Source organism: Temnothorax longispinosus, chromosome 3, assembly GCF_030848805.1.
Source record: "Temnothorax longispinosus isolate EJ_2023e chromosome 3, Tlon_JGU_v1, whole genome shotgun sequence".
Taxonomy (NCBI): Eukaryota; Metazoa; Arthropoda; class Insecta; order Hymenoptera; family Formicidae; genus Temnothorax; species Temnothorax longispinosus.
This window is the reverse complement of record NC_092360.1, coordinates 6,846,950-6,871,459: the sequence shown is the minus strand read 5'-3', so window position 1 is coordinate 6,871,459 and position 24,510 is coordinate 6,846,950. Positions and strand designations below refer to the sequence as shown.

Below are 24,510 nucleotides of genomic sequence, written 5' to 3'. Positions count from 1 at the left end.
ATAATCATAGTATACAACGTATCAAATACACGCATGTCTCCCGTGAACGCATAATTCAAGTATTGCATTCACGATCGAACGAATATACGCGTATTCGCACGAGGAGAGGGTGCACTGATATAAACTCTGTGGTGACTCTGCAGCATTTAAACTTTTTTCTTTATTAAAATCTCAACTCTAGAAACAACGTAGAGATATGAACAGCCGCGATCACGCCGATCGTCGCGCCTAGCGCGAGCCATCACGCGAGCTTTCGGATCGAGTAAACAATCCCAGGGTTTAATAATTAGGTAGAGCCTTCGACTTTTTGTTTTTTTTTTAACGGATTTTATAATTCAAAAACTTAAAAATAAATATCTCCATAATCTAACGTACATATATGTGATACTTTCGTTCAACAGTTCGATAGGACTATCGTTATATAATGTATAATGCTAGACTTACAAGCGCCGTTTGCGCGGCAGTCGATCAAAACGAGTACAGTAAAAAATACTGCGTGGGGTGAGCGCGCGTGGTAGGTACCGTAAAATGAGAAATTATACATTCCGTTTTTAAATACACATGCCTACACACGGGATTTACGACGAGACAGATTTCACATATCTTTCGGTTTTTGTGTGCCTGAGAGAGAGAGAGAGAACACGCGATAGACAACCGTAATAACCGCGTAACGTATTATATATTATATGTATATATATATATGTCTCAATACTGTATCCTTCCTTCTTCTTTTTTCGCTCTTTTTCCTCTTTCTAAGGCGCAGTCGAATCGTATCGAAACATATAAAACAATTCCATAAACTAACGCTATAAACTAACTTACAATTTAAGTACGCGCAACGAAACGGGCTTCCCGTAGCGCGTCGTCGCGAAATTATGTCTCAGACATTATACAGAAGAGTCATTCTCACGTTTGGCGTGTTCCAAGACTCGCGTATATTATTACGATTCGCGATATTGACCGTGCATGTAGATTTTAATACTAGTTTTAGAAGAGAGTTTTGTCGCAAGCGTAGCGCTCGTTTGTGTGTGTATTGCTTTGGCATCATAGTCGGTGCAGTTCGTACATTTCGGCGATGTGCTGCGTGCCTAAAAAAAACAGAAGGTCAAAACACCATAAGTCTCGCGTATTCGCGGATGGACAAATTTTGCTGATGCTGAATATCCGTCCGTAAATGATTTGGAAGTCGGAAACGTATAATACGTCCTCCTATACCCGAGTAAGTATCGGGAAAATGATTCCACGCGCGTCCGGTGCTCTCTGTCAAAAACGTTCATCAAAAATTAACAATCGTGCGTCTTCCGGCATTAAATGCTAAACGGTAATGCAACACTTCACCTCATCAAGACTCCCAAATTATAAACGAACGGCATGGAATAAGCATTTAAATCTCGTTAGCACACTCTTCGCGTCTATGATGTACGACTGCATTTAATCCGGATTATAGACCAAATTGCAATTTTTTGGTTTCTTGTCTCTTCAAATTTGGGAGTACGCTTCATGAGGTTTACAACAACGGTTTGGTACTGTACACAATTAACACGACACTTTTCTAACGAGATTTAACTGCAACAACTCAATCATGTGATCGTACAGATTATTTTTAGGCCTAACGTAAACATCATAAATTGCTTTGTGTATATAAGCACGTGCTCTGTAACAAATGATAAGCATGTTATAAATATCATCCTGAGCCATGTTCAAATCCAAATTGCAATTGTAGCCGCGGTATTATCTATACCGGTTGAATAATTCATTTTTATTTCAAATATAACATGTCTATTATATTTATATATATTGTGCGTTTCAAAATATATTTTTATTCTTTCTTATTATCTTGTTTGGAAAGATAAACATTTTCATGAGATAGATATAGTTCACGAGAAAATTACATACCCGGTATAAGAATGTAACTTCAGATAGTTCAGGTCCCTCGTTCTTGTTCGAAACAACGGAGGAACAATAACATATTTTGCTGTTTAGTTAGATTTACCTTTCATTCAGCGAACACGTTTCGTTTTCATTATAATTTTTTTTTGTTATAATTTTTTGTTTTTCTCTTGTTCATTCATTATATTTTTAAGAAAAATATCAAAATATAAATGCCTGACTGAAAACGATGGCAACGTTAACGGCTTAAACGACTTCGTTATATTTTCCTTTGAGTATATAGCTCCTCGATAAAAGAGTTAAAAGTCAAGATATAAAACACTTAAAAGCTTCATCCCTGAAAACGTTAATTCCACGGGGGGAGAGGGGTAACTTGGTCCATAGGATACGATTGTATTACGCTAAGGAAATCCGGTTGAGTACTTTCTCACAGGTGCTGAAAAATACACCTCTGATAATTTCACAAACATCCAATCGCGGGCATCTACGCAACAGCTAATAAGAATCGGGCTACCTATAAAAATACACACGTCGTTCTACCAATAAATAATTAATCAATAACAGTAGATAATTATAGAAAGAAGAACACATTGTCGTTAGAAAGGTAGGGCCAACTTTCAGAAAAACTTTCACGAAACATAGGCCAGATATCATTAAATCGTGTGTTTCTCGTTTATCCGAATTCGCAGGAAGAGTTACTAGTACACTAAGATAAAAATTACTACTCCACATATACGTATTAATCGATATTTGTATATTTAAATATTTAGAGAGCGATGTACTAAAGCTACGAAATTAGTATTTTCTTACTAAAGCGACAAACTATATAAATTATATTAATAACAATTCAAAAAATTCTCTAAACAATTTGATGAAGAGCTAACATTCACGTTAACATGACACTAACATTTTATTTGTTAATTTTATTATTGTATTAATAGATTATTTTTTTATATTCACCGAGTCTGTAGTCAATGAAGGTAACGTAACATAATTTATCGTGCGGAAATTGCGTGAGGAAAAATGCATGTGCCATTTTTTTTAATAACTTAAAATCGCGATTCAGTTTCTGGCGTTTTATTATTCTTTTAAATTGTGCAGATGCAGTCACTTGATATTTCATCGTCCGTGTTGTCGTCGCGTGGCGGTGTAGCTACCGTGGACAATCGTGTACTCCGGTCACTCAACGAGACATTGCATCCGAGAGAGTGCATCGTGAAGAAACACGCAATTAAGTACGTACCCATCGATACTTACGACAAATAATATCGGAAATACGTTCGATTTAAAAGCGAAGCGTAACGATAATCACCGAGATCGATTGAAAAGAACTTTAGGTCCCAAATGTATCGCGCGAATGCATGAGGATGTCCGTAGCGGCCTGACTTTACTCGTGTGTGTGGAGAGATTATAAGTACGTCTCTGAAAACTCAACATCAGAAGCGGAAGCGCGGGAGGATTTTGTACAAATGGAAATACCCCCACCGATAGCACTGTCCGATGTCCCCTCGCCGGTGGGATAGTCAGCAATGATGAAGGACTGTTTCGGTTGACCTTGCCTGCAACGACTCGTGCCGGTTCCCTTCAGGACGTCGCGTTCAGCCAGCTTCTGCTTGAGAGTTACAATCTTTTCCTCTTTCTGAAATACATAGGATAGAATATGCAAGAACAATCAAAGAGTACATAATGACAGCAGATATGATAATTAATCGATAAAACATGGTTTTAGAACGGGTTTGAAACGAAATATTTTTATAGAAGAAATGTGAAGCTTGTACAGACAAAAGAATGTAACGGAAGAGAACAGCAAAAACGCGGAGTCGGCGGAGTGACGGTCTCGCTAGAGCACGCTAAAAGAAAGCTAAACGCTTCAACGCATAGCTCTTGATAGCATTTATTTAAACATTTACACTTCTAGTGTGCCGATTCTACTCCATCAGTACAAATAAGTTTTATTTTCGCAATAACACCGACATTGTATTCTTACCACGGCAATGAGTTTCTGAAGCTCGTCGTTTTCGGTGAGCAGCTTCTGATACTTCTCTTCCTCTTCTTTAGATACCGCGCCGTCCGGATTGTATCTCGACTCGGACTTGTCTCGGGGATGCCTGATCACTTCGATGACCTTCGGCACGAAGATGAGGGCCATGCTGAGGAAGCAACAAAAAATAGTGGCCAGGGCCGAGAAGGCGTAGCTCGCGTCCTGCTGGCTAGAGATGACCATTACCACAGGTACCGTTATGAGGCATAGAACTACGATATTATATATCGACATTCCCACGTATCTAGAATCGTTGATCAGTTTGATTTTGAGGCTTCTCGTCTCGTAAGATAGAAAGAGCCCGAAAGCAAGAACAATTCCTTTATAACCGTAGATCAAGCCTGGAAAAAGATATTCCACAATTTCTGTACACGACTTTTACATCGTGATAGAATTATATAGGTTCACACGCACAGTACTTATTTTCTGACACTTGCGTGCACGTGTCTTCTTGAGTCAAGAGTTGCACTCACCGAGCCACAAGCTATTGTGTTCGCTCTCGCAATGTTCCAGTTCGGGTTTGATCATTGCGTCCTCGTCTGTGTAAGGCGGCAGTTCCAGGGCGAAGCTCTCGATTCTCCGACGCAACGGGTCAATCACCTGCCAAGTGACGAGGAGGATGATATCCACTAACAGCAACCCGCCCAGCATAACGTACAGCTTCCACGGCTCAATCTTCTTCTGTATAGACGAAACTTTTTGTTTAGCCGTCAATGACTAAAAGGAATCGAGAATAGGTTAAAGATGCGGGACATACGAGCGGGAACAGCAAACCATGCAGGATGGTTCCATCTTCATGAAAAACTAAAAATCAGTCTCGTTACTAATGAGGAACTCGAGGGGAAAAGCGGTACGATTGTCTTCGCAGATGAGTCGTCTGGCGGAGGAGGAATAATATATGATAACTATGCAGAACTATGTTTCATGCACATCGCGCTACAGCTCGCAAATATTATAAAGATCATTCGTACCGCTTTACCAGCGGAGAGACTCGATTATCCGTAGTTAGTTTACGACTTACTTTTCCTTGATCGGCTTTCGCCTTCGTAGAGAGTCGATGGACCCTCCACACCTTAGTGAACATGGCCCCGAACGCCAGGGTGAAACCAACCGACATCGTCCACGCTCTAGCTTGGCAGACTATCAAAAACTGCCACGGCGTCACGAACCTACCGTCAATTCCTATACACAACACGGCCAAGAAGCAGCCTATTATTCCCAAGAGCATTATCGTGTTGGCGGTGGGATGAGACGAATATATAACTCTGAAAAGTAGACATCGGTTGTGTTTAGCTATCGATTGTAGATTGCGGCCTGGTCCGCGGTATATGTTAGATAACGTATTAACGAATGCAACACGATATAGTGTACGATATAGTATGATAGGTATAGTATACGTATATATATACCTTCGGTGCCTATTATAGACGTTAAATACGATCAATCCAATGGCTATCACGATACCGAGCATCGACAAGGTCGCCATACTTATGAATAAGGGCAGTGACACTGTTCTCAAAACGGTTCTTATTATCGTTCTGTCCTGTGGCACCTTGCCGCCGATCCATCGCTCCACGTTCCGCCACGTCAGATTGTCGCTCTGCGTATCGTAGTATCCCAATTTAACGTATTTTCCGTCGATCACTTGCTCGATCTGCGTTAGTGCGATCCTGTCGCCCTGCGAGCTGAACGCGACGTAACCCTGCGGGAAAAAGATTTTAACGTAGCCAGAAATTGAAGGGAGCGGACGAGTGATTTTCCAGCTGCGGCACTACGTACGGAAACTCCGAGAAACTGGGTCGAGTTTACCGCCGCGTATATCTCGTCGGCGATCTCTTTGTTTTCGTAAGTGAAGTTCTTCAAACTGTTTCCCAACTTGCTCAGCCTTTCCATGGTTCTGTTAAACGCTGATGGTAGAGACAAAGAAGAAAAAAAAATCGATATAGCTAGACGATTATTGGTTGTCAACTTATTGGATATTCATGCGTGTATCCGAGAAACTCACCTAGAGCGACGGACCAGACGGCGTCGTAGGCAAGGGGCGCCTCCTGGTATCCCTCCGGATATCGATTGTTATCTATGTCGTAACCGTCGTCCTTCAGCAGCTTGTTCAATCTCTTTCGGAAGTCCTCGGCGGTCATGCCGCTGATTGTCGTGTCGTTATTCTGATTCCACATGAGCGCCTCGGTGGTTAGATGTCCCTCCGCAGCTATTCGCATTTGCTCCTTCGTGCAGGTGATGCCCTCCTTTTCCAGATTGATCTCGAACCAGTCGTCCTCGTACCAGCCTATGAAGAACCACACGTAGGACTGGCCGTACAGCTTCTGCTGATAGAGCTCGCATAGCACCCGTCTCGCGGCTACGACGTAGAACAGGCCGACGATTATCCGCGCGTCCTGACGGCGTAGATTCTTCACTGCGTCCGTGGGATCTGACAGGAAGCTCTGACGAGTGACTATCTCTATCCCAGCTTCCTTACACCGTGCTTCTAGATCTTCGACGGTCTATGACAATTTTACGAATCAGGTTTACCATCTATTTATAATACTGACGGCGATTCATCACGCAAAAGACAGCTATTAATCCTTAATCCTTAATCCGATCAGCTTGCAGGGTAGGTAATATATAAAGATATTTTCTTAGATAGGCAAGTAATATAATACAGGTAAGTAATATATAAAGTGTAATAAGATCCATGGGATAAACTTTTAAGGGATGGCAGGTCCCACCAAGTGAATCAATTTTTGTTCAGAAATCCTTGTCCTCCGATACGTCCTTGCGGAGCTACGCTCTGATGTACATCGATATTAAGGAGGAGCTAATTAAAAGGATCACGATTCGAGGATTTTTAATTAAATCAAGGAACAATATTAAAATATTCCAAGCAGACATTCAATGCTACACAGACATGATAGATATAATCGGGCGTAAGATAAGCACTTTGAACACCTTCTGTAATAAAATGTGTAAATAAAATGTAAAAAAACAAAATATACAAAATGAAATTAAGGAACGTGTGGACTAGTATATTGGTATATTTAATTGTATTTTTTGCTATTGCACCTGATTATATTTATCATATCTGTGTAGCATTGAATTTCTTCCTGCTTGGAATATTTTAATATTGTTCCTGATTTAATCAAAAGCCCTCATAATCTTCTTAATTAGCTCCTCCCTAGCATCGACTGGAGTGATGTACATCAGAGCGTAACTGTTCAAGGACGCGTCGGAAAACAAGGGTTCCTCAATAAAAATTGATTCTTTTGGTGAGACCTACCATCCCCTGAAGTTTGTCCCTTGTTACACACTCTGTTGACTCTGTATATAATATAAAGATATTTTCTGAAATTTGTCAAGTATACAAAAGTCGAGAAATCTGTCTTTAGAGTCACTTTTTGATTTCTCAACTTCGTGAGAGACAAGCGTAAGGTACGTTTTTGATATTCTTACCGATATGAACACTTCTTCGGCTTGCTGCAGTATCGCTACCCGAGACCAACCGAACTTTTGCAACAATTTAATTCTCGTGGGATTGTGCACGGTGGCGGAAGGATGCGTCCTGAACAGGGTCGGGAATCGATTTCGGTCGGACAGCGCCGGCGACGACGCGCCGTAGCAGAGCTGAGGATAAATATCAAAGATGTTCTCATAAAGATGTTCTCATATTTCTTATTATACCACGAGAACACGTATGGCCGCGATGAAATACGAGATTCGCGTAAAACGCGATCGGGGGGATGGGGGGGGGGACGGAGTAAGAAAGAAAATGGGTAGGTATACTCACCACCACCAGGTTCCACATCTTCGCCGCCTCGGCGACCGTGGTGCATACCGTGCTGCACCCGGCTAGCAGCATTAATTTATAGGGTGGAAAGTATAGTAAGTTGTACATTACGGATGCGCCGAGGCCGGGCTCGCACTGAAATGTAGGGGTAATAAATTACAGAGATAATTTTATCGCGGCGACGGCGGCGACCATCGTCCGCCATTATAATGCCATTGAAAAGATCTTCGTGAGTTTACCTCGCTATCGTTGGAATGGAGGTGCAACCTATATCCGCGTAACAAGTTCTTTTCGCGATTAACGTCCTCTAAGGCCAGTCGCGCGGCTGGCATGCAAGCCTGTTGAATAAATGATAATGCAATTCAGCTTGATTAATCCCCTAATTTGATGAGGAGCCGGCTTTGCACGCGGGGTCAAGAGCGGTGCCGTTCGTGCAAGGGTTGCTCGCGATTAAAAACCCCAAGGTTTTGCCTCCTCGCATCAGGAGGGATCGCGATCGCGACGTAAATATTCGTGGCGAAAAAGTATTAAATTTCGCACGCGAAAAACCAAGAGAATTTTATGAGAAAGGATATTCGGAGGAATATGTCTATGAAAAATTGGAAATACGTCCTTGCCGTGTTATATGTTTTAACTAACTGGACGATCTCATTTATGTGTACAGTTTAGTAAGCTTCCTCGTACTCGTAATAGGATATCGTGTACTGTTATAGAAATTATAAAATCGTAAAATATTTGTCAGAAACTTAATAGTTCTTCGGTAAACTTGCGGAACTTCCGGGGAACTTTTCGAAACAGTTCATTGTGTATGCAGATTACTATACGTGGTTGTGCAAACTTTACGCCGCGTACAAAAACAAATAGACTGCGATCGCGTTTAATTCTTAGGTAAAGCAACAATTAAATACTGCATTATTTACCAAAAAGTAAATTATTGCGTTTAATCCTTGAATGAAGCACGAAATTAAGTACCGCGTCGTAGAAGAGCACAATGTTGCAAGGGCGGGTGCAATTTAAACGCGTTCGCTGGCGAAAAATAATGAATGCCTCGTGGAACTTTCTCGGTAAACTACCGCGGATGTCGGATAGCGACGATCCGGAAGAAAATATGCTCCGGCGAGAGATAATTATGACGGGATAATAAAGAGGCGAGTTACTGAGCCGCGATTTCTCGATTCTTCTTATTATTATTATCGTTGCTGTCGACCCGTTTTGTAAATACAAGAGCTTTTAGGGCTCGTGAAAAATTGCGTGCTTCACTAAATTGACTAAGGATTTAACACGATCCTTGGAGAGTCTGGCTTTAAGAACGCTCCGACGCGCAGGGGTTGGTTGCAAATAGGGGAGCAAAGAAAAACGTTCCTCCCTCATAGTAAACTTGCTCGCCGTTATGAGAGGGAACTTCTGGAATCTGATCTCCAAAGTTTGTCTTGGCTCGCGAAGTTTGTCTTGGACATTTTACTATCGATGTCACAAGGTTATCGAGAGGAATTCGTGAGAGCGAGGAACGATCGCATAACAATTCGTCCCCCTTCGTAACGCGCATACAAAATGAACAGGCAGACACGATCCGTATCTGTTATTGAATTTATAAAAAAAAAAGATAATTTTAAGCCTCTCAGACCGCACTATTGGTAAATTTCTTAATTTTAGTACCAAAGCATACGATTAGTTTATAACTTTATTGATTTTTTACCTTTTCTTTACGAAATAAGATTGATTTGGCTTCTGAGAAAGTCGATTAAAGCTCTCGTAGATATGAAGTTCTCTCGGGCGAAGAAGATATCAGAGCAATCATCAATTTTTATCGATGATACGTCGCGTACATTAATTAATAATCCAATTACAATTAATTTTGACAAATAAATCATTGTAAACGGAGCCTTGGGTATTTTCCTTCTATTTACCAACTCAGCAACTTCCATCTTACAAAGAGAAAAGAAAAAATTCCTAGCTTGCTGTGTTTATTTTCTCGAAATAAAAAGAAAAGTACCTCACGACACGTCGTTGTAATGTTATATAATAAATAAATGTTCACCCTTTAGCGACGTAATCATACAAGTCTCTAGTTTTCGCGGCTCACGTTTTAAAGGGACCAAGGGAGGATCACCGGTCTCTAAAGCTCCCTTACCTGGCCACCCTGCCAGCCGCCCTCTCCGGCGACGGGGAAGATACCGCCGATGTGCAGAACGTTCTCCTCCTCGTCTTCGGGTGGTAGCGACGCCTCGGTCCAGAGCGCTGCCATTAAAATCACAATTAAGCCGAGCAACATCGCGCATTGCCGATGAGGAAGGCCGCACGCCATTCCGCCAGCGGCGTCTAGCTCTCTCGCGCTCGCTCGCTAAAATCGTACGTTCCTCCCTCCCTCAACCCTCTCTCGCGCTCTTTCTCTCTCTCTCTCTCTCTCGCTCGCTCGCTCGCTCGCTCTCCCGCTCTCTCGCTCTCTCTTTAGCTCTCTCCTACGACATACCGGGTGTAGTGGGACACGTAGTGGCAAAATCGGTGGTGTGCAATGTCGTCGAGAAAGCGCTCACTGCCATCGTCCTCGCCCGATCGACCTCGTCGCCCGACTAATCGAACACCTTCTCTCTTTCTTTTTCTCTTTCTTTCCCTCCCCTTCTCTCCCTCTCTCTCTCTCTCTCTCTCTCTTTTCCACCCTCTCCTTCTGTCGGTCTCACGACGCTGCGTGCGCGTTCGATCGCCCGCGAATCTCCTCGCGCGAACGTCACTCTCCTCTTCGTCCGTCCCGTCGCCTCTCGCCACTCGTTCACCACGATCGACGAAAATCAATTCCAACGCACAATTCCTTCTGCCCGTTTCCCGAAGCTTCCTCGTCTCTCCTTATTCCCGATTCAATTCCACGCGAGTTGGACGTTCTTCTCGCACGCGCGAGAGCTCTCTTGCGCAATCCTCGCGGTTCGCAGTTGGGAACTGGCCAAGTTTTCGAATACTGGAATACACTCGGCGCGACTGGAGTATCGCGCTTCGCCCGGGATTACTCGTCGCGCGCGAGTTTCGCGTGCGAGTGGGTAGGCGAGCCGCGAGGGTGGCCAGGTGGCCTCCCGGAGATATATCGAGACCGAGGCCGATTCGATCCCCGTCGTCCCCGTCGGACAGGCGCGCGAGCGCGAGGGACGACCGCGACGATTCGCGGTCACACTCGCTGCGGCAGGCGGCTGACGAAACGGAGGGGACGTCCGACGGCCGACGGCGCTCGTACTTCCGGTCTCGCGCAAGGGCACGATTCCGCATTCGCGTGGCCCGTGGCTGGGAACCTCGCGTGGCGGTAGCGGAGACGCGGAGAGAGAGATTCAGCGGTGAGCGCGCTCCTCTTCGCGGGCGTATTCATATCGATTCCCAACCCCCTGGAGGGTCACCGGGACCGTGCCGAGTGGGGTAGGAGGTAGAACGAGAGGGTGAGAGCGAGCCAGCGAGGATGGCTCCGTGAAAACGACGCTCGGTGCTCGCCTTCGAGTGAAAATCAATATGGCGCGGGCGATTCGAGTGACAATCGCGCTGATAAGGGGAGATTCTTCCCTTCGTCGATCTCGCTCGAAGAATCGTTTCGATGAATGAGATTTGATAATTTGATAATAAAATTCGAATGCTCGAGATGCTCCTCTATAATAGTAAGACGCAGTTAAATGATAATGATAATAAAGATGAGGGAGATTGGAGGGTTGAGTAGCGAATCCCCCAGGTAGAACATAAAACTCATGATGACATCGTGATGACGTGATCGTGACTTTATTCGATCGCTCAAAAGTTACCTGGACATCTGGACATATCCGGATTATTATGAGTTTTGTGTTCTACTTATATATCTGGCCTCTAGGTTTGCGAAATCCGTAAAAGCGCATGGTTCTTTCAAAACGGTCAATTTATAGCACGATGGAAGGGTGACTTCGACAAAACTCCGATTAATTTAATTAATAATTAACTTATCAAATATCTGTGACTTTTGTTATAAAACATGGAAAGATTATACAATATACAATAAATTCTATAATTAGAAAGTTTACGTTCAGCAAGTCTGTGTCAATTGAATTAATCGCCGATTAAGTTAATCGGAGTTTGTCCAAAGTCGTCTTTAAAAATGGACCGAGCAAACTTGATGTCAACAATACCTAATGCTTTACAATTAGTGGGGAAAACAAACTAAACAGAAATGAGATCTTGAAAAGCTGCTCTGTTGGTTTCTGCAACAGATTTGTTATTATTGTTATATCTTAGTATTTTGCCGACGAAATTTTTTAGCAAACATTTTGCAAAATTTCAATTTGAAAGTAGCTATCAAGGGAAATCTTAACTTTTCACCTCGGACAACCCCCGCTATCTTTTGTCAGAGAAAGACGGTATATGATCTCCAATATCTCTCGAGCCTCTCTTTCTACGTATCAGTTAATGAAGAATCATTTATTTAAGTAATGAAAAATCATTAAATTAAGTAATGAAGAATTATTTATTTATTTGTATCCTGTGCGAATAGAGGGACGAATCTCTTTCGGGCGGGACTTTCACGCGTATGCGTGAGTAGGTACGTCATTGATCATGTGATCAACTTTAGCATACTCGTGTCAAGTATACTATGCAGATGTTTTCTGGAGCTCCTGTGAATCCCCAGACAGCAGCACGCATGTCCAAAAGTGGGACATAAGACGTCTAAGGGCTCAGACACAATGAGAAAAATAAGGAATGAGATAAAGGAATAAGGAATAAGGCATGTTGCATCTCACTTTAATGTATACGTGTGTACTGAAGTGAGATGCGACATTCCCTTATTCCTCATTCCTTTATCTTATTCCTTATTTTTGTCATTGTGCCTGACCCCTAAAAGACATCTTTTAGACGTCTAACGAAAAAAAGACGTCTAAAAGACGTCTTATGTCCCGATTTTAGACACGGTGTTGTCTGGGTCTCTATCTCTAACAATAAGTAATACTTTTATATATAATCATTATCTACATTTAATATTTCCTTTCCTTCGAAAGAGTCCAATGACATCGTTTATTGTAGCAAAATGTATACATACCTGAGACGTAAACAGCATATCGCTTTACGCATGCGCAAGGTATGTTCCTTCACCTCCTTCCTCTTTCATCCTCTTTGATTTGCAACTTATCCAAGTTATCACTGCTATCACTGGGCACTGGGCCGGCTGTATTGTGTCCTGCGAAGACGTCGACGGTGTTACACGTGTTATTCCGTTTTCTTGTGGCACGATGGCCACGCAACGTGCGCTTCCTCAGAGTAAGGAGGCGTTACTGAAATCGTACACGACGAGGTTAAAGGACGACGTGAAGTCCATGTTGGAAAATTTCGAAGGTACCTCTCTAACCTGTATATCTAGATATCCTAACCTATTGTTCGTAGGCGTTTTCCGCTCCAAGCTACGTTACTTCAAGTTATTTTGCGAGTTTCTTTCAATTAAAACTTTAAGCAAATATCTCTAAGCGAGGAAAAATGAGTCTTATGTGCTATACAATCCTACGAATGGGTTGAAGGCACCTTTTAAACTCCCGTTTTCGCCTCCAGTAATTGGGCTTGTTTTTTTTTAAATTAAACTTTCTGGGCATTTTACCTTTCCTCTCTTTTCCTTCAATTGTATATTTATTTTAACTGCAGAAAGTATAATATAGCGCAGTTTCAAGGAACGGACTATTATTGCATTCCAATAATGTTGAGCCTTGTCCAATTATTTGGATTTCCATCCTCCGCGAGTGCAGTGTCACAATTTATTTAATCCATTATCTCGGAATTTGTTTGTTGTTTCTTTACAGTAGAATACTTCCCCAGGACATATATTCACTTGAAATTTCTTACATTTTATGTAGGATGGTAAGATTAAAAATCAAGATAAAATTTTTCGCTCGACAAACAATTGCTGAAACTGTTTAGTACTCCATCATTTTATTTCTAATTTCTCAAAAAGTCTATAACGTGTTTAGAAGTTTATATCTAAATGAATTTAAGAAAGTATTTATTTTTGTGTCATTTCCAGTCAATAGACATAGCACAAATCAGAAATATTAAAAAACTAAAAGTGATATAAGATAACGTTATTAGGCATAATATTGTTAAAGGCATAAATATGAAATAAATGTAAAAGATGATGTGCGGTAATTATTTTTAAACTACATTAATATATAAAAAAGTTAAAAAAAATAAAAATTTGTATCGCAATAATATTAGAATGTTGACGTAGCAGCACATAATATAGTAATATAATCATACAATAAGTACAACTTTTATCTTTATGTATTTATGTAGAATTTGCAAGGAAGATTATGGTTGCGTTCGCTTTGAGCGTTTTTGCTGAAAGCATCAATCTCTATCTTTGCTTATTACATATTGAAAAAAGATGGAGTGGTGTTTTTAGCACGAAAGGATCCAAAGCAAACGCAGGCTATATAGAATTTAGGAGATGAAAGATTTAATATTAGGTAATATTGAATCTAATGATTTGCATTTCTTTTGTCTTTATAATTTTTTATGTCTTAATAATTTCGGTGTGTTTCTGTTATTTCCAGAGATAATTAAACTCGCAAAAGGGGAAACTGAGTCTCAACTATCTCGAATGACGCAATGTGAGCAAGATACATACGAAATGCATGTCAGAGCAGCCAATATCGTGCGTGCCGGCGAGTCGTTAATGAAACTAGTCTCTGACATAAAGCAGTATTTAATCTTGAATGATTTTCCCTCTGTAAACGACGCCATAATACAAAATGGAAAATTATTTAGGACTAAGCAAGTAGAATGTGATCAAAAACTGGCTTCCTTGAGGGACGACATGGCCGCGGATTTATATGATCTCGAAGAGGAATATTATACTTCGATATACAAATAACACTAGTTTAAGTTTAGCATTAGTTTAACGTTAGTTTAAGTTCAAGCTTGATTTAACGCTAGTCCTGTAATATATATGTGTGTGTGAGACTGTTTTCTAACCCGAATCACAAAATATGACTCATTCATTCAATTTGTACATTGTCCATTTATTTAAATAAATAAGATTAATTTTCTATAACGTTTTACTGCATTCTTTTACTCTTGTGGAAATTTATAGATTAGAGTCCTGAGTAAGAAATAAGGAGTAATTGTCTCTTTTATTACTTCGATATTTTGTAACACATAGACAATACATCACACGATACTTTTATATATTTAAGAAGGTAATATAGATCCAAGCTTCAGTTATTAATAGTCACCTCACAATCGTTTCCACTCATTACTGTTTACTCGAAATGTGGTATTTCGTGATTCTCTGTACAACGGTAATTTACAAAACTGTTACACAGCTCTCCTGTATAGAGTAAGGAGATTACAATTGATTAATTAATTGACAAATTAGAAAAAGAAGATCTATACGTATACAGTTTCAATTTGGAATGTTGCACAAACGCAATCCGACTTGGTTCTTGCGATATTCGTGTATTGTAGCAACGAGATACAAAGAGTATTGACGACTTGTTGAGTCTGACGAATAATTGGAAATTTATGTTTTACACTAGAAAAGATTAACAAAAAATATCACAGTGTAAGACACAACGCTGTGACACAAGAACAAGTCTTTCAAACAATGCGGTACATCACAAGCTATTCGGTGAACTGGTACAGCATCTAAATAAAGTAAATATATTTGAAATTCTAACAAAACGCGCGGCAGCGGTTCACTTTTATAATGCACCTTCGTAATAAATTATCTTTTTATCGCATTTTCTCGCTTGAATCAGTCCACTGTCCAAGTAATAAAATCGTATTACCTACATATCGTTACAATCATACATTATTAAATACCTACACCTACACGATTCAAAACAATATTTTCGATTATCCGTGGTAACGCATCCGAGATGCTACGTATAGACGATACAAAAAAAATTAACACAAAAAATAAGAAAAGAACAAAAGTAATACAAGAAGTACAAGAAAGCTGATCTTAAAGCAATGTAATTTTTTTTCGAACTTTCGTGATTCAATTAACTTATCTTGGATGGCTCTGCAAGATCCACAATAATTTAGTATATACAAAATTCCCTTAAAATTAATAATTAACATTAAACCGCCGTTTTCTTCTGCAACTCCTATGCTGGAAAGCTATTAGTTTTATGTATTTATGATCCTTGGAAAATAAATGCAAACTCAATATGAAAAGACGCATACGCTGTAATGGCTTATCTTCGCATTTGCAAGGCATAGTATGATTTGCCATACATTCGATACAAATGACGATGTATGTTGAAATTTACAATTCTTACAGTTTTGTCGAACTGGAATACTTATTGTACATATACATTATTAAATATACTAAGTAGACTTACGTTCTACTTTGGCAAAAACGTTTACAAATCTAAACTCGAGCTGGTTTTTTTTTCCTGAACTTTTTATTCCCCCTCCAATTGAATCTCAAAGACATTCAATCGTTTGCCTCTTTTTCTACCAAAAAAAAAACTCGCATAAAACTCTGGCCTTTTACTGGCAGCTTGAACACTCACAGCTTAGCACTAAAGTAATCTCAAAAAGGTTACAAAATTCTCGATTCTCCCGTCGATTTATCCTCTACCTTATAAAATATGCCAGCAAGATGATATGCTCTGTTTTTATCTTTTTTCCTCTAAGCAATGGAGTATCAGTCGCCGGGCTCTTCCTTTCGAGTGCTATTATAAAAAAAAGCAGCACTATATAGCGTATCTTGGCAGTTTCGATGATTCATCGTGTAGGAAAAGTCCCGCTGATTTGACATAGCGTAACGATACAAAGTAAATGCATATACTTGGAATGATACTGTTAGTTCTTAATCATCTAAATAAACTTCGCTTTCAATACTCGACGCGTTCATGAGCGGAGATTGCGCTTTTGATTCCTTTTCATAATTAAAAAAAAAAGTTCGCTTAATTTAATGTGCATTTGACGATAACTTATCTGTGGTCCGACATATCGTCCGGTCACGAACGCGAACGTCTTAAACCTGTTTTCTATGAAAAATTCGCTTTGTATGGTTATGTGAGCATTTGTCGTAAATCTTTTTTTTTTTTAATATTAAAATTTATTATAATATATTGATTCTCTTTTGCTTTTGTGTGGTTTCTCGCGATCTTCTCGCAGCTAGGAAAAAAAAAAGGAATACTTATTGTTAGCCTTATAAGTTTCATTCCCGTTTCGTTCGTTCGTTCTGTTGGCGCGGAGGGACGTTGAGCTGCTGATGGTAAGGCATCATTCTGCATTTCTTTTCAATAAAGAAGATCGCCGGTCGTCTCCGAGCCCCAAGCGCCCGCGTCTTGAGCCGGTCTCAAGTATTCCACTTCACTCGCATTCTCGGTTTGTCCGGTTGTCGTCGTCGTCGTTGTTGTTGCAGTCGGGGCGGGGACCATCAATATGGCCCTGGTAATGCCCAGCTCGAAGCCCTCCGACGTCAGGTCCACTTTGCTAGGTGTGTAACTGGCTAGTCCACCCCCACCTGCGGATAACAGGCATTAAGTAGCATTATGTTCATTTTGCTTCTATCTATTCGTCTATTTAATTTAGCTTTTGTTTATCGATTAAATAACAGGATTATTGAAGTTAAACCGCTGAGGTAAATTTTCTGTGATTTTGTCAACGATATCTCTGGAATATTTTGAGATATATATTAATTTCAGCTCGTTTTAACTACTTAATTATGATATTGTTAATAATATTAATATTATAATTATAATAATTATTAATTTCGATATTGTTATATTGAAATAATTGCAAAAATGTGTTGTCAAGCTGCAAACGGGAATTTTCAAGTTTGATCTTACCGAGAAGGGACGGCATGTTCGTCGTCGAGCTGGTTGTCGAGGAGATTTTGTTGTTGCACGGCGTAGACTGTTTCTCGAGCGTGGAACTAGAAGTCTCGCCGTCCACGCTGCTGGTCTCGCCTTCGAGGATCGATGCTTCGCTGGGGTATTCGAAGGTGCGAGTGGCGGTGTCGTCGAACTGTATTCGATGCTGAAATCACAACGGTTTAATTAGCATAATGAGCATAATGCGAAGCGATTTGCATGGAACTATCGTGCGTTCGGCATATGAATTAATTTATGTGCACGCGCGCGCGGGCCAGAAGAATCGCCATGGGTGTATTACTCGCCGAGGGTATTCGCATATGTAAACACGTGTTACGCATCCAGCGCGGCGATTTATGTTCGCCTTTTGCGCCTTCGGCGGAACAGTTATACGCGGAAAAATTTTGCGAGGCGCGCTTCGTGTAATAAGCGTTGCCGCGCGCGGTACAAATGAGATACGGGGAGAACAAACAACGGCAACCGCATGTAATGTAGCCTCGAATAACAGTAACCGGTCACACTCGATGCTTTTTCGACCTGTGAGCAGGTGAGTGGAAGCGATCGCCGTCCGTCCGTCCGTCCGTCCGTCCGTCGTCGTCGTCGTCGTCGCCGTCTTTGTCTTCGTTCGACGTCGCATCGTCAGAGAAAGCAAATTTATCCCCTTTACAGATGATTAAACGTCAGTCTTCGTGTCAATATGCGACAAGAATTTAGAAGATGATACTTGTTTTCGGTTTGGCTAAATATATCTTTTCCTCATCTGAAAATTCCCACTTCTTTTACGACAAATCATGTCTTCGGAAAGTTTGGAATCAGATTTTATGCAGAGATATATCAAAAACACGAAACTTTTAATGCATCTCCGTCGAAAGGGGAAGGTAAAATAATTCTTTTTGTTGCTATTTAAACAATAAGTTATATAACTCATATTTTTATGTATTCAGAGAGTTATACGTTCTAAAAACATTTTTAGAAATAATCTTTTTAAGTATATAGAGATAAGAATATTTTTTTATCCGCGTGTACATGCGACATAAATATTCCACGAACGTATTCCGATTTGATATAAAGCTAAGATTTGCATCAATCCGCTACTGGCCACGTCAGTCCGGGCGATAACAGTACCGGCGATTATTTCAACTAGGGGTTGACTGCTCGCTTCGTATAATTATACGCATGCACCGTTCTCTCTCTTCCCGAGGCGTCGTGAAACCTAAGACAACAAAAACCCAAAAACCCAAATCGACAGGTCGATCTCAAACGTCTAGCAGGACGTTTCTTCGCGGGGTACGCGATTCCGAATCGCGCGCTTTCTGACCCGATTAAATCGCCATTCATACGCCGTTCTTTTTTCCTCGCCTTTTGTTTTGCGTCGTCGACGCACAGGAGTTCCCAAAATAAACGAGCACCCAAGAGACGCGAAAAATCGCTTTAAGCGTTTACCGCGCTTTCTAAAGCGGCGCTCCACTTTTCCGGGAGTGCTCCTCGTACTCCTCGTCGCGAATCGCAATTAGCATTTTCTCACCGAGCGAGTGAATGCGACAATCATGGACCGTTCCGGCTAGCTGGTCAAGTGGCATTAACAGCAAAACTTGAGGAACGAACGCGAGACTTTCCACAGTCATCTTTCAGAGACCCCCTCCTTTCCCGCGACGAGCGATTTTAAATACCATGCTTCAGTGCCTTGATTAGATCCATCTCAGATTCAGATCTTTTATCGATCGTTGAAATCGATCGTTGGCATTATTAAAAATAATTGATTGATCTTCTCGGTCGCGCGATAAAATTGATAATAAAAGAGAAAAAGTCTGATAAATACTCGATGATAATCGAATTGCGTACAGAAGAAGCATGCTGATTCTCTTTTACGAATGCCACTGTCTAATCTAACCGATAAGATATTTTGATTGAGTGTCGCTCTCGAGCTTAAGATGAAATCGAATGTTAATTTCGAATGTTAATTTTCAATACACTGTAATTACGCGGCTCACCGTTGCGTATTTCATGATTAAACTTGATTCATTGTTGCGTGCTTTTTGTAATTATATGATTTATTATCTCGAATTTCCATAAACGGTTTTAACCCGGCGGAAGTAAAATCCTTGAGGCTAATTATCTAGATATTTTAAATTGAATGTTGGAACCTATTTTCATATCATTTGCACGACAAGTTAATCACAAATAGAGATGACTTTGTTAGATTATCTGAAAATGATTAAAATAACAAAGAAGAATATTACAGAGATACTAAATTAAATATGGCAATCTATAACTCTTTAACATTATTCGGTAATTCAATTTTTTAGAAAAATATTCCATATCTTTAGATTTTAAATAAAGTATAAATTTTCGAACGTGATAATTTTATAAAGCTTAGGATATATTAATAAAAATAAGAACTAATAACAATAAAATGTCCGAAATCTATATAAATAATAATTAAAATTCTGTGTGTGTATATTGTATACCAGAAAGATAATTATTTTTATTCGCAATTACGTATTAATTTAAATCTTTCTGCGTAAAAATATATCGCATATTCACGTTTCTGACAAAATTAATATAATTATATGCCTTGTGTAAGATGTAGAAATAAGAATAAATTTAGTAATCAGTATAACCAATGAGTGAATGTTCGCTGGTTGCAACTATTCCATGTAACAACTTAATGGATAGAATGAAAATCGCTGTTGCAGGATAACGTAACTTTGCAAGAATTCTTCTCCATTGGCAACAACAACAACGCCGTTAGAAAAATGTCATGCTTTTCTAACGGCGCTGTAAGAAAAAAAGAAGCCCGGGGCGTTCTGCGTTGTTGACCGTTTTCTCCTCCAATTTGCGATCAAAGATCGCAGCGTCTTTTCAATCGCGAGAAAACGCCCATCGGGAAAAACGGAAAAGAAGACGGCAGCAGGAAGACGGCTTTCTTCTCGACGAGGAAATATTGTCGATAAACATGACGTGACGATTGACGAGGAGCGAATATCAAAGTGAAAAGTCTTTGCACGATGTATATTTTGATAGAAGTGTATGTGCATAAAAAATTGATGTTAAACCTCTTCGAAAGATGCGTGCAAATCGTCACACAGAGCCGCGCGTCCATTAGTGTAATCGCTGTATTGATTTTTTACGAAGGATGCAGCGAACCTCGCAGTGAACTATCCCCAATCGATGAAGCGTACGTACTGCTGCATTGTACTGCTGTCGTAGAATTTCAAGATTTCTAATATTCTTGAAATTTCTTTAAGAACTTTTTTTACTTTTCTCAAATAATTTTCTGACAAATCTCTAAAAAAAAAAATCTTCTAAAAAATATCTTTTATTTCGCAATGTACGTTGCGACCTTTTATTTAAAGATAAAAAGGAATTTCTAAACTTCTCTTCCCAAAATCGTCCGATAGGTATAGCTGTAATATATAACTTACTTTTAACATAATGTCTCGCCTCTCAGGTACTGATCCCGTTCTTATCTATCCCTTTTTTTTATCTTTTTTTGGTAATTCTACATTTCTTCTCAAAAAATTGAACAATTCGCGCTATTTGTTGTGATTACTTTAACAAAGAAATCTGCCCTTCTTCTTAAGCGAGGATTCGTCATGAGTTGAATTCCTAAGTTATCGTCAGTAACTTGAACGTATATCTTCCACTTAGCACACCACTGTATTGTAATCTTGCTACCTATCGCCTGGATAAAGTTTGGTCAGAGGACAGTTTTTCTACTTTCTCTACACTTAAAATATTATTGCGTCTTGCACGTAATAGTGTACTTTTGCTTCATTGGCAATTGCGAAAAGTGAACATTTCACCGCACTTTACTCGCACGCAAAATTGCATTAGCAATTCATCTTCTTTCATTACATTTCGTTAACATACTTTTGTAGCATTATTTCATATTTCGTCTCTAAATGACGCAGATAATTACAATTCTTTTGGTTAAGAAGAGAATATATAGAAATGTTTAGAAGAAAGCCAGAATGTTGCCATCAATAATCTACTAAAAAATTACAAAGAATTCATCGGCGATCGAATTATCTAATAATATAACGATCGGCATATATAATGTGAGGTAACATTTTACGTTGGATGTTTGTCATGTTTGACATGTTTCACATTACGTATCTTTTACGTAGGTTTTGGAAAGTGAATGCTCGTACGAGGTAAGTGGATATAACTGTATACGGAATCTACGCGTAATACTCTGTGCAAGAGGAGAATATCAGCGTGACCTTTGAAACAGAAGGGTACACACGGCTTTTGCAGCAGGCCACGCTACGATATCGCTCTTCCTGAAATACGAAGGCCGTACGTGCAGCACAGATAACGAAGGCACCAAGGGAATTTATGGTCTCTAAGCGGCGCGCGTATCCCGCCAGGGATCCGCGTATCTCGGGGTTTTCAGCGGCAGTGCTAAATGGACGCGCACATAAAGGTCACGCCGCGCGGCAAAAACTGGACGCAGACGCATCCGTTATGTCCTAATAAAACGCGGGTAAAACGCGCATCAGGATTCCCTTACGCACATCGTGCACACGCTTCTGACGCAATTTAGACGCGACACCGCGCGATTGCTCGATCGAGCGAGTTGGGCAGCCACGGAAGACTGCTGTCGAAACATAAAATCCACTCGATAAAATAGATGCGATCAGTGAACCGATTACTGAATTATAGACGCGTTTCTGAGTCCGTAAGAACTATATAATTATATTTTTTTTGTTAAATGTGGATACGATACCTTCACTTTTCCATCATTTTGCAGTCATAAATTATTGTACCGTTATGAGACAGCAAATGTAAATTAATGCCCTTATTTATTCACGGTAAGAAAGAAGATTTTAGTTAATACTTAACAAGATAAATCATAAACTTTTCCGTTTACTTTCCCATTTATAGTTTCTTAGATATAGATTTAGATCTTTTCCTATTCTGATACGTCTATCTTATGACATTATTCATTATATTGTCAGCAATAAATCAAGCGATCTATCACTAAATAATTTTTATCTACTTGGTAGATATATCATAGATTTCACACAATAACATTTTGATTACGTTGTAAATATGATTTCTCACGCCCGCGCCGCACATATCGAATATTGATTACAAGATTACGATTCCTATACCATTTCTAGGTTGTAGTTTCCCTTCAGTTATCGGTGAGCAAGGCTATTAAAGTTTATAATCTTGTCTACAGACGAGGTTAACAAACGCTCAAATAATTTTGTGAAGCAATCTTGTGTCACAAAGCAAGTGCGAGATACGAAGGCGCTCATTATATCTTTTTTTAAATTAAATTCACATTAATCGCGACATCGCGATAGCGATGTAGAGGAAAGTCTGGAAAGATTAAGGCTACTTAAGTAATTAAATAAAACCAGAAGAATTCCTCGTCGCGATTTACATATTGCTCTGGCGATAAAAAAATTTTAAAAGCAACTTTGTGCGGATCGTTAAGTCGTGATTTACGTAACGCAGTCGTAGAGCCGTTTCGTCGCGATCGTTCTTGCACGACACGAATTCAATTCGATCGTACCGGAGCGCGCGGATGGATCGCCACGTTAATCGTCGCCAATTTAAATGCTTGACCGACGAGCGATTAGAATGTCTGCCGCGGACAAGGTGAATTACTATAGATCCCGTTATTGACTGGCGACGCTGCTGGGGAGATTACGCACATCCTACGCACGTCTACGCGCGCCGTTCAATTTGCATGTGCGCGCGGAACGACCTAGCCGATGGCAACGCATAAACGCGTCGTAAAAGAAGGGAGAGACTTAGAGGCTGAACGTAAATCGATCCGCAACTGCTTTCATACAGATTCAGGAAAGGCAAACACGTAGCAGAATTTGTTTCGACTAGACGCACACAATCCTGATTTTACGTTCGTTTATGACAATGTTGCGACACGCGAGGCATTTAGCACGAAGGCAACTTTCTATCGAAATTCAAAAGCCGCGTGTGTGTGAAACTAAATCCGCTACGTTTAGAAGATATTTCTTTTTTTACTGTTTTTATGCAATAGTTGTGAGAATGTATGATAAATCGGTAAGTCGGGTAACGCAACAGGATATGCTTGGCTCTTTGTCGAGCTCTTTGTGGTGCAGTCAGCACGTCCCGCAACAATAAAAATTGTTTAAACACGTAAGCTTAAATTCTCTTCAAGGATACAAAACTAGACCGGCGATGTTTCAAAACAACTTACGATCAATTACAATCAATTTGTAAATATACGTTCAACGAGCTCGAATTTCGCTGACTCAATAAAAAATCGCGTAGCATTCCGATAGCGAATGTGATTATCGAAAAAAAACAGAAAAAAAAGATCGAGAGTTGCATGAGCAAAGTTTAATCGCATAAATTTTGCTAAACATTGGATTTTTTATTACAAAGTATTTCTGACGAATCGTTTTCACCGTTCATCTTTATTGCATAAATTTTTATAAATAAATTTTCTCGTCATGGAAATAAAATAATAATACATCTATTATTTTATATAAAACATTTCTTCTTCTTATTATTAATTCTTATTATTATTAACCGCGAGGGAGAAGTGTATTTTCCACACTTTATGATAATATCTAATTCACATAATTCGTATGACGATATCTAATTTATCCTTTAGATCACAAAATATTAGTAATTGTACGTAGTAACGGTATTAATAATTGCAGTGATTAAAAAGTAATATCTGTACTATATAATTCTATGAACAAGCTCACACTTATATTCACACAAGCCTTGAAAACAAATTTTTTTTTCTCTCTCAAATTCGATTCAACTCGCGGTGTGTAAATATTTTGTACGTTAAATCTCACGTCGAAATATAATAGCGATCAAAACATTAGACACGTTGGCGACGCGTTGTAATTACTTAAAGCTTAAATGTTGCGTCTACCGTCTCCCATTTTTCACAATTTGTTAGATTGGTATATTATTATGGTATCGCGTACATTTAACGTATTATTCTACCCAACGAAACATCTCCATTG

At 39.9% G+C, this 24,510-nt stretch overlaps 3 protein-coding genes across 7 annotated transcripts in view; 1 reads left to right on the top strand and 2 right to left on the bottom strand.

Moving 5' to 3' along the window:
* Positions 1–132: 132 nt before the first annotated feature.
* On the bottom strand, positions 133–11,009 carry Gaba-b-r1 (gamma-aminobutyric acid type B receptor subunit 1). Of its 5 annotated transcripts, none has more exons than XR_011731449.1 (13): positions 10,186–11,007; positions 9,847–9,953; positions 7,955–8,053; positions 7,716–7,850; positions 7,382–7,552; positions 5,937–6,435; positions 5,711–5,838; positions 5,341–5,633; positions 4,953–5,196; positions 4,405–4,648; positions 3,878–4,272; positions 3,148–3,529; positions 133–1,088 (listed from the first exon to the last, which is right to left on the bottom strand). XR_011731449.1 is itself a non-coding variant. In XM_071774277.1 (13 exons), exons 1-13 carry the CDS (start codon positions 10,253–10,255, stop codon positions 1,045–1,047), a joined length of 2,583 nt encoding a protein of 860 aa, XP_071630378.1. In that variant the 5' UTR covers positions 10,256–11,004; the 3' UTR covers positions 133–1,044. The 5 variants fall into 5 exon arrangements, 4 of the variants coding, with proteins under 4 accessions (XP_071630378.1, XP_071630380.1, XP_071630379.1 ...); XM_071774277.1 differs by having other exon boundaries at positions 3,376–3,529; positions 10,186–11,004; XM_071774279.1 differs by having other exon boundaries at positions 133–3,312; positions 3,376–3,529; positions 10,186–11,003.
* Positions 11,010–12,792: 1,783 nt separating this feature from the next.
* On the top strand, positions 12,793–14,697 carry LOC139810606 (mediator of RNA polymerase II transcription subunit 22). The gene is made up of 2 exons (XM_071774298.1): positions 12,793–13,040; positions 14,246–14,697. Exons 1-2 carry the CDS (start codon positions 12,938–12,940, stop codon positions 14,563–14,565), a joined length of 423 nt encoding a protein of 140 aa, XP_071630399.1. The 5' UTR covers positions 12,793–12,937; the 3' UTR covers positions 14,566–14,697.
* Positions 14,698–14,805: 108 nt separating this feature from the next.
* Positions 14,806–24,510, bottom strand: part of Bif (protein phosphatase 1-binding protein bifocal) — a 38,695-nt gene continuing 28,990 nt past the window's right edge. Inside the window, exons 3-4 of the mRNA XM_071774274.1 lie at positions 17,501–17,690; positions 14,806–17,175 (exon numbers count right to left, since the gene is read on the bottom strand). Of these exons, the coding sequence (XP_071630375.1) occupies positions 16,949–17,175; positions 17,501–17,690 (417 nt within the window). The 3' untranslated portion in view covers positions 14,806–16,948. The remainder of the gene's footprint in view (positions 17,176–17,500; positions 17,691–24,510) is intronic.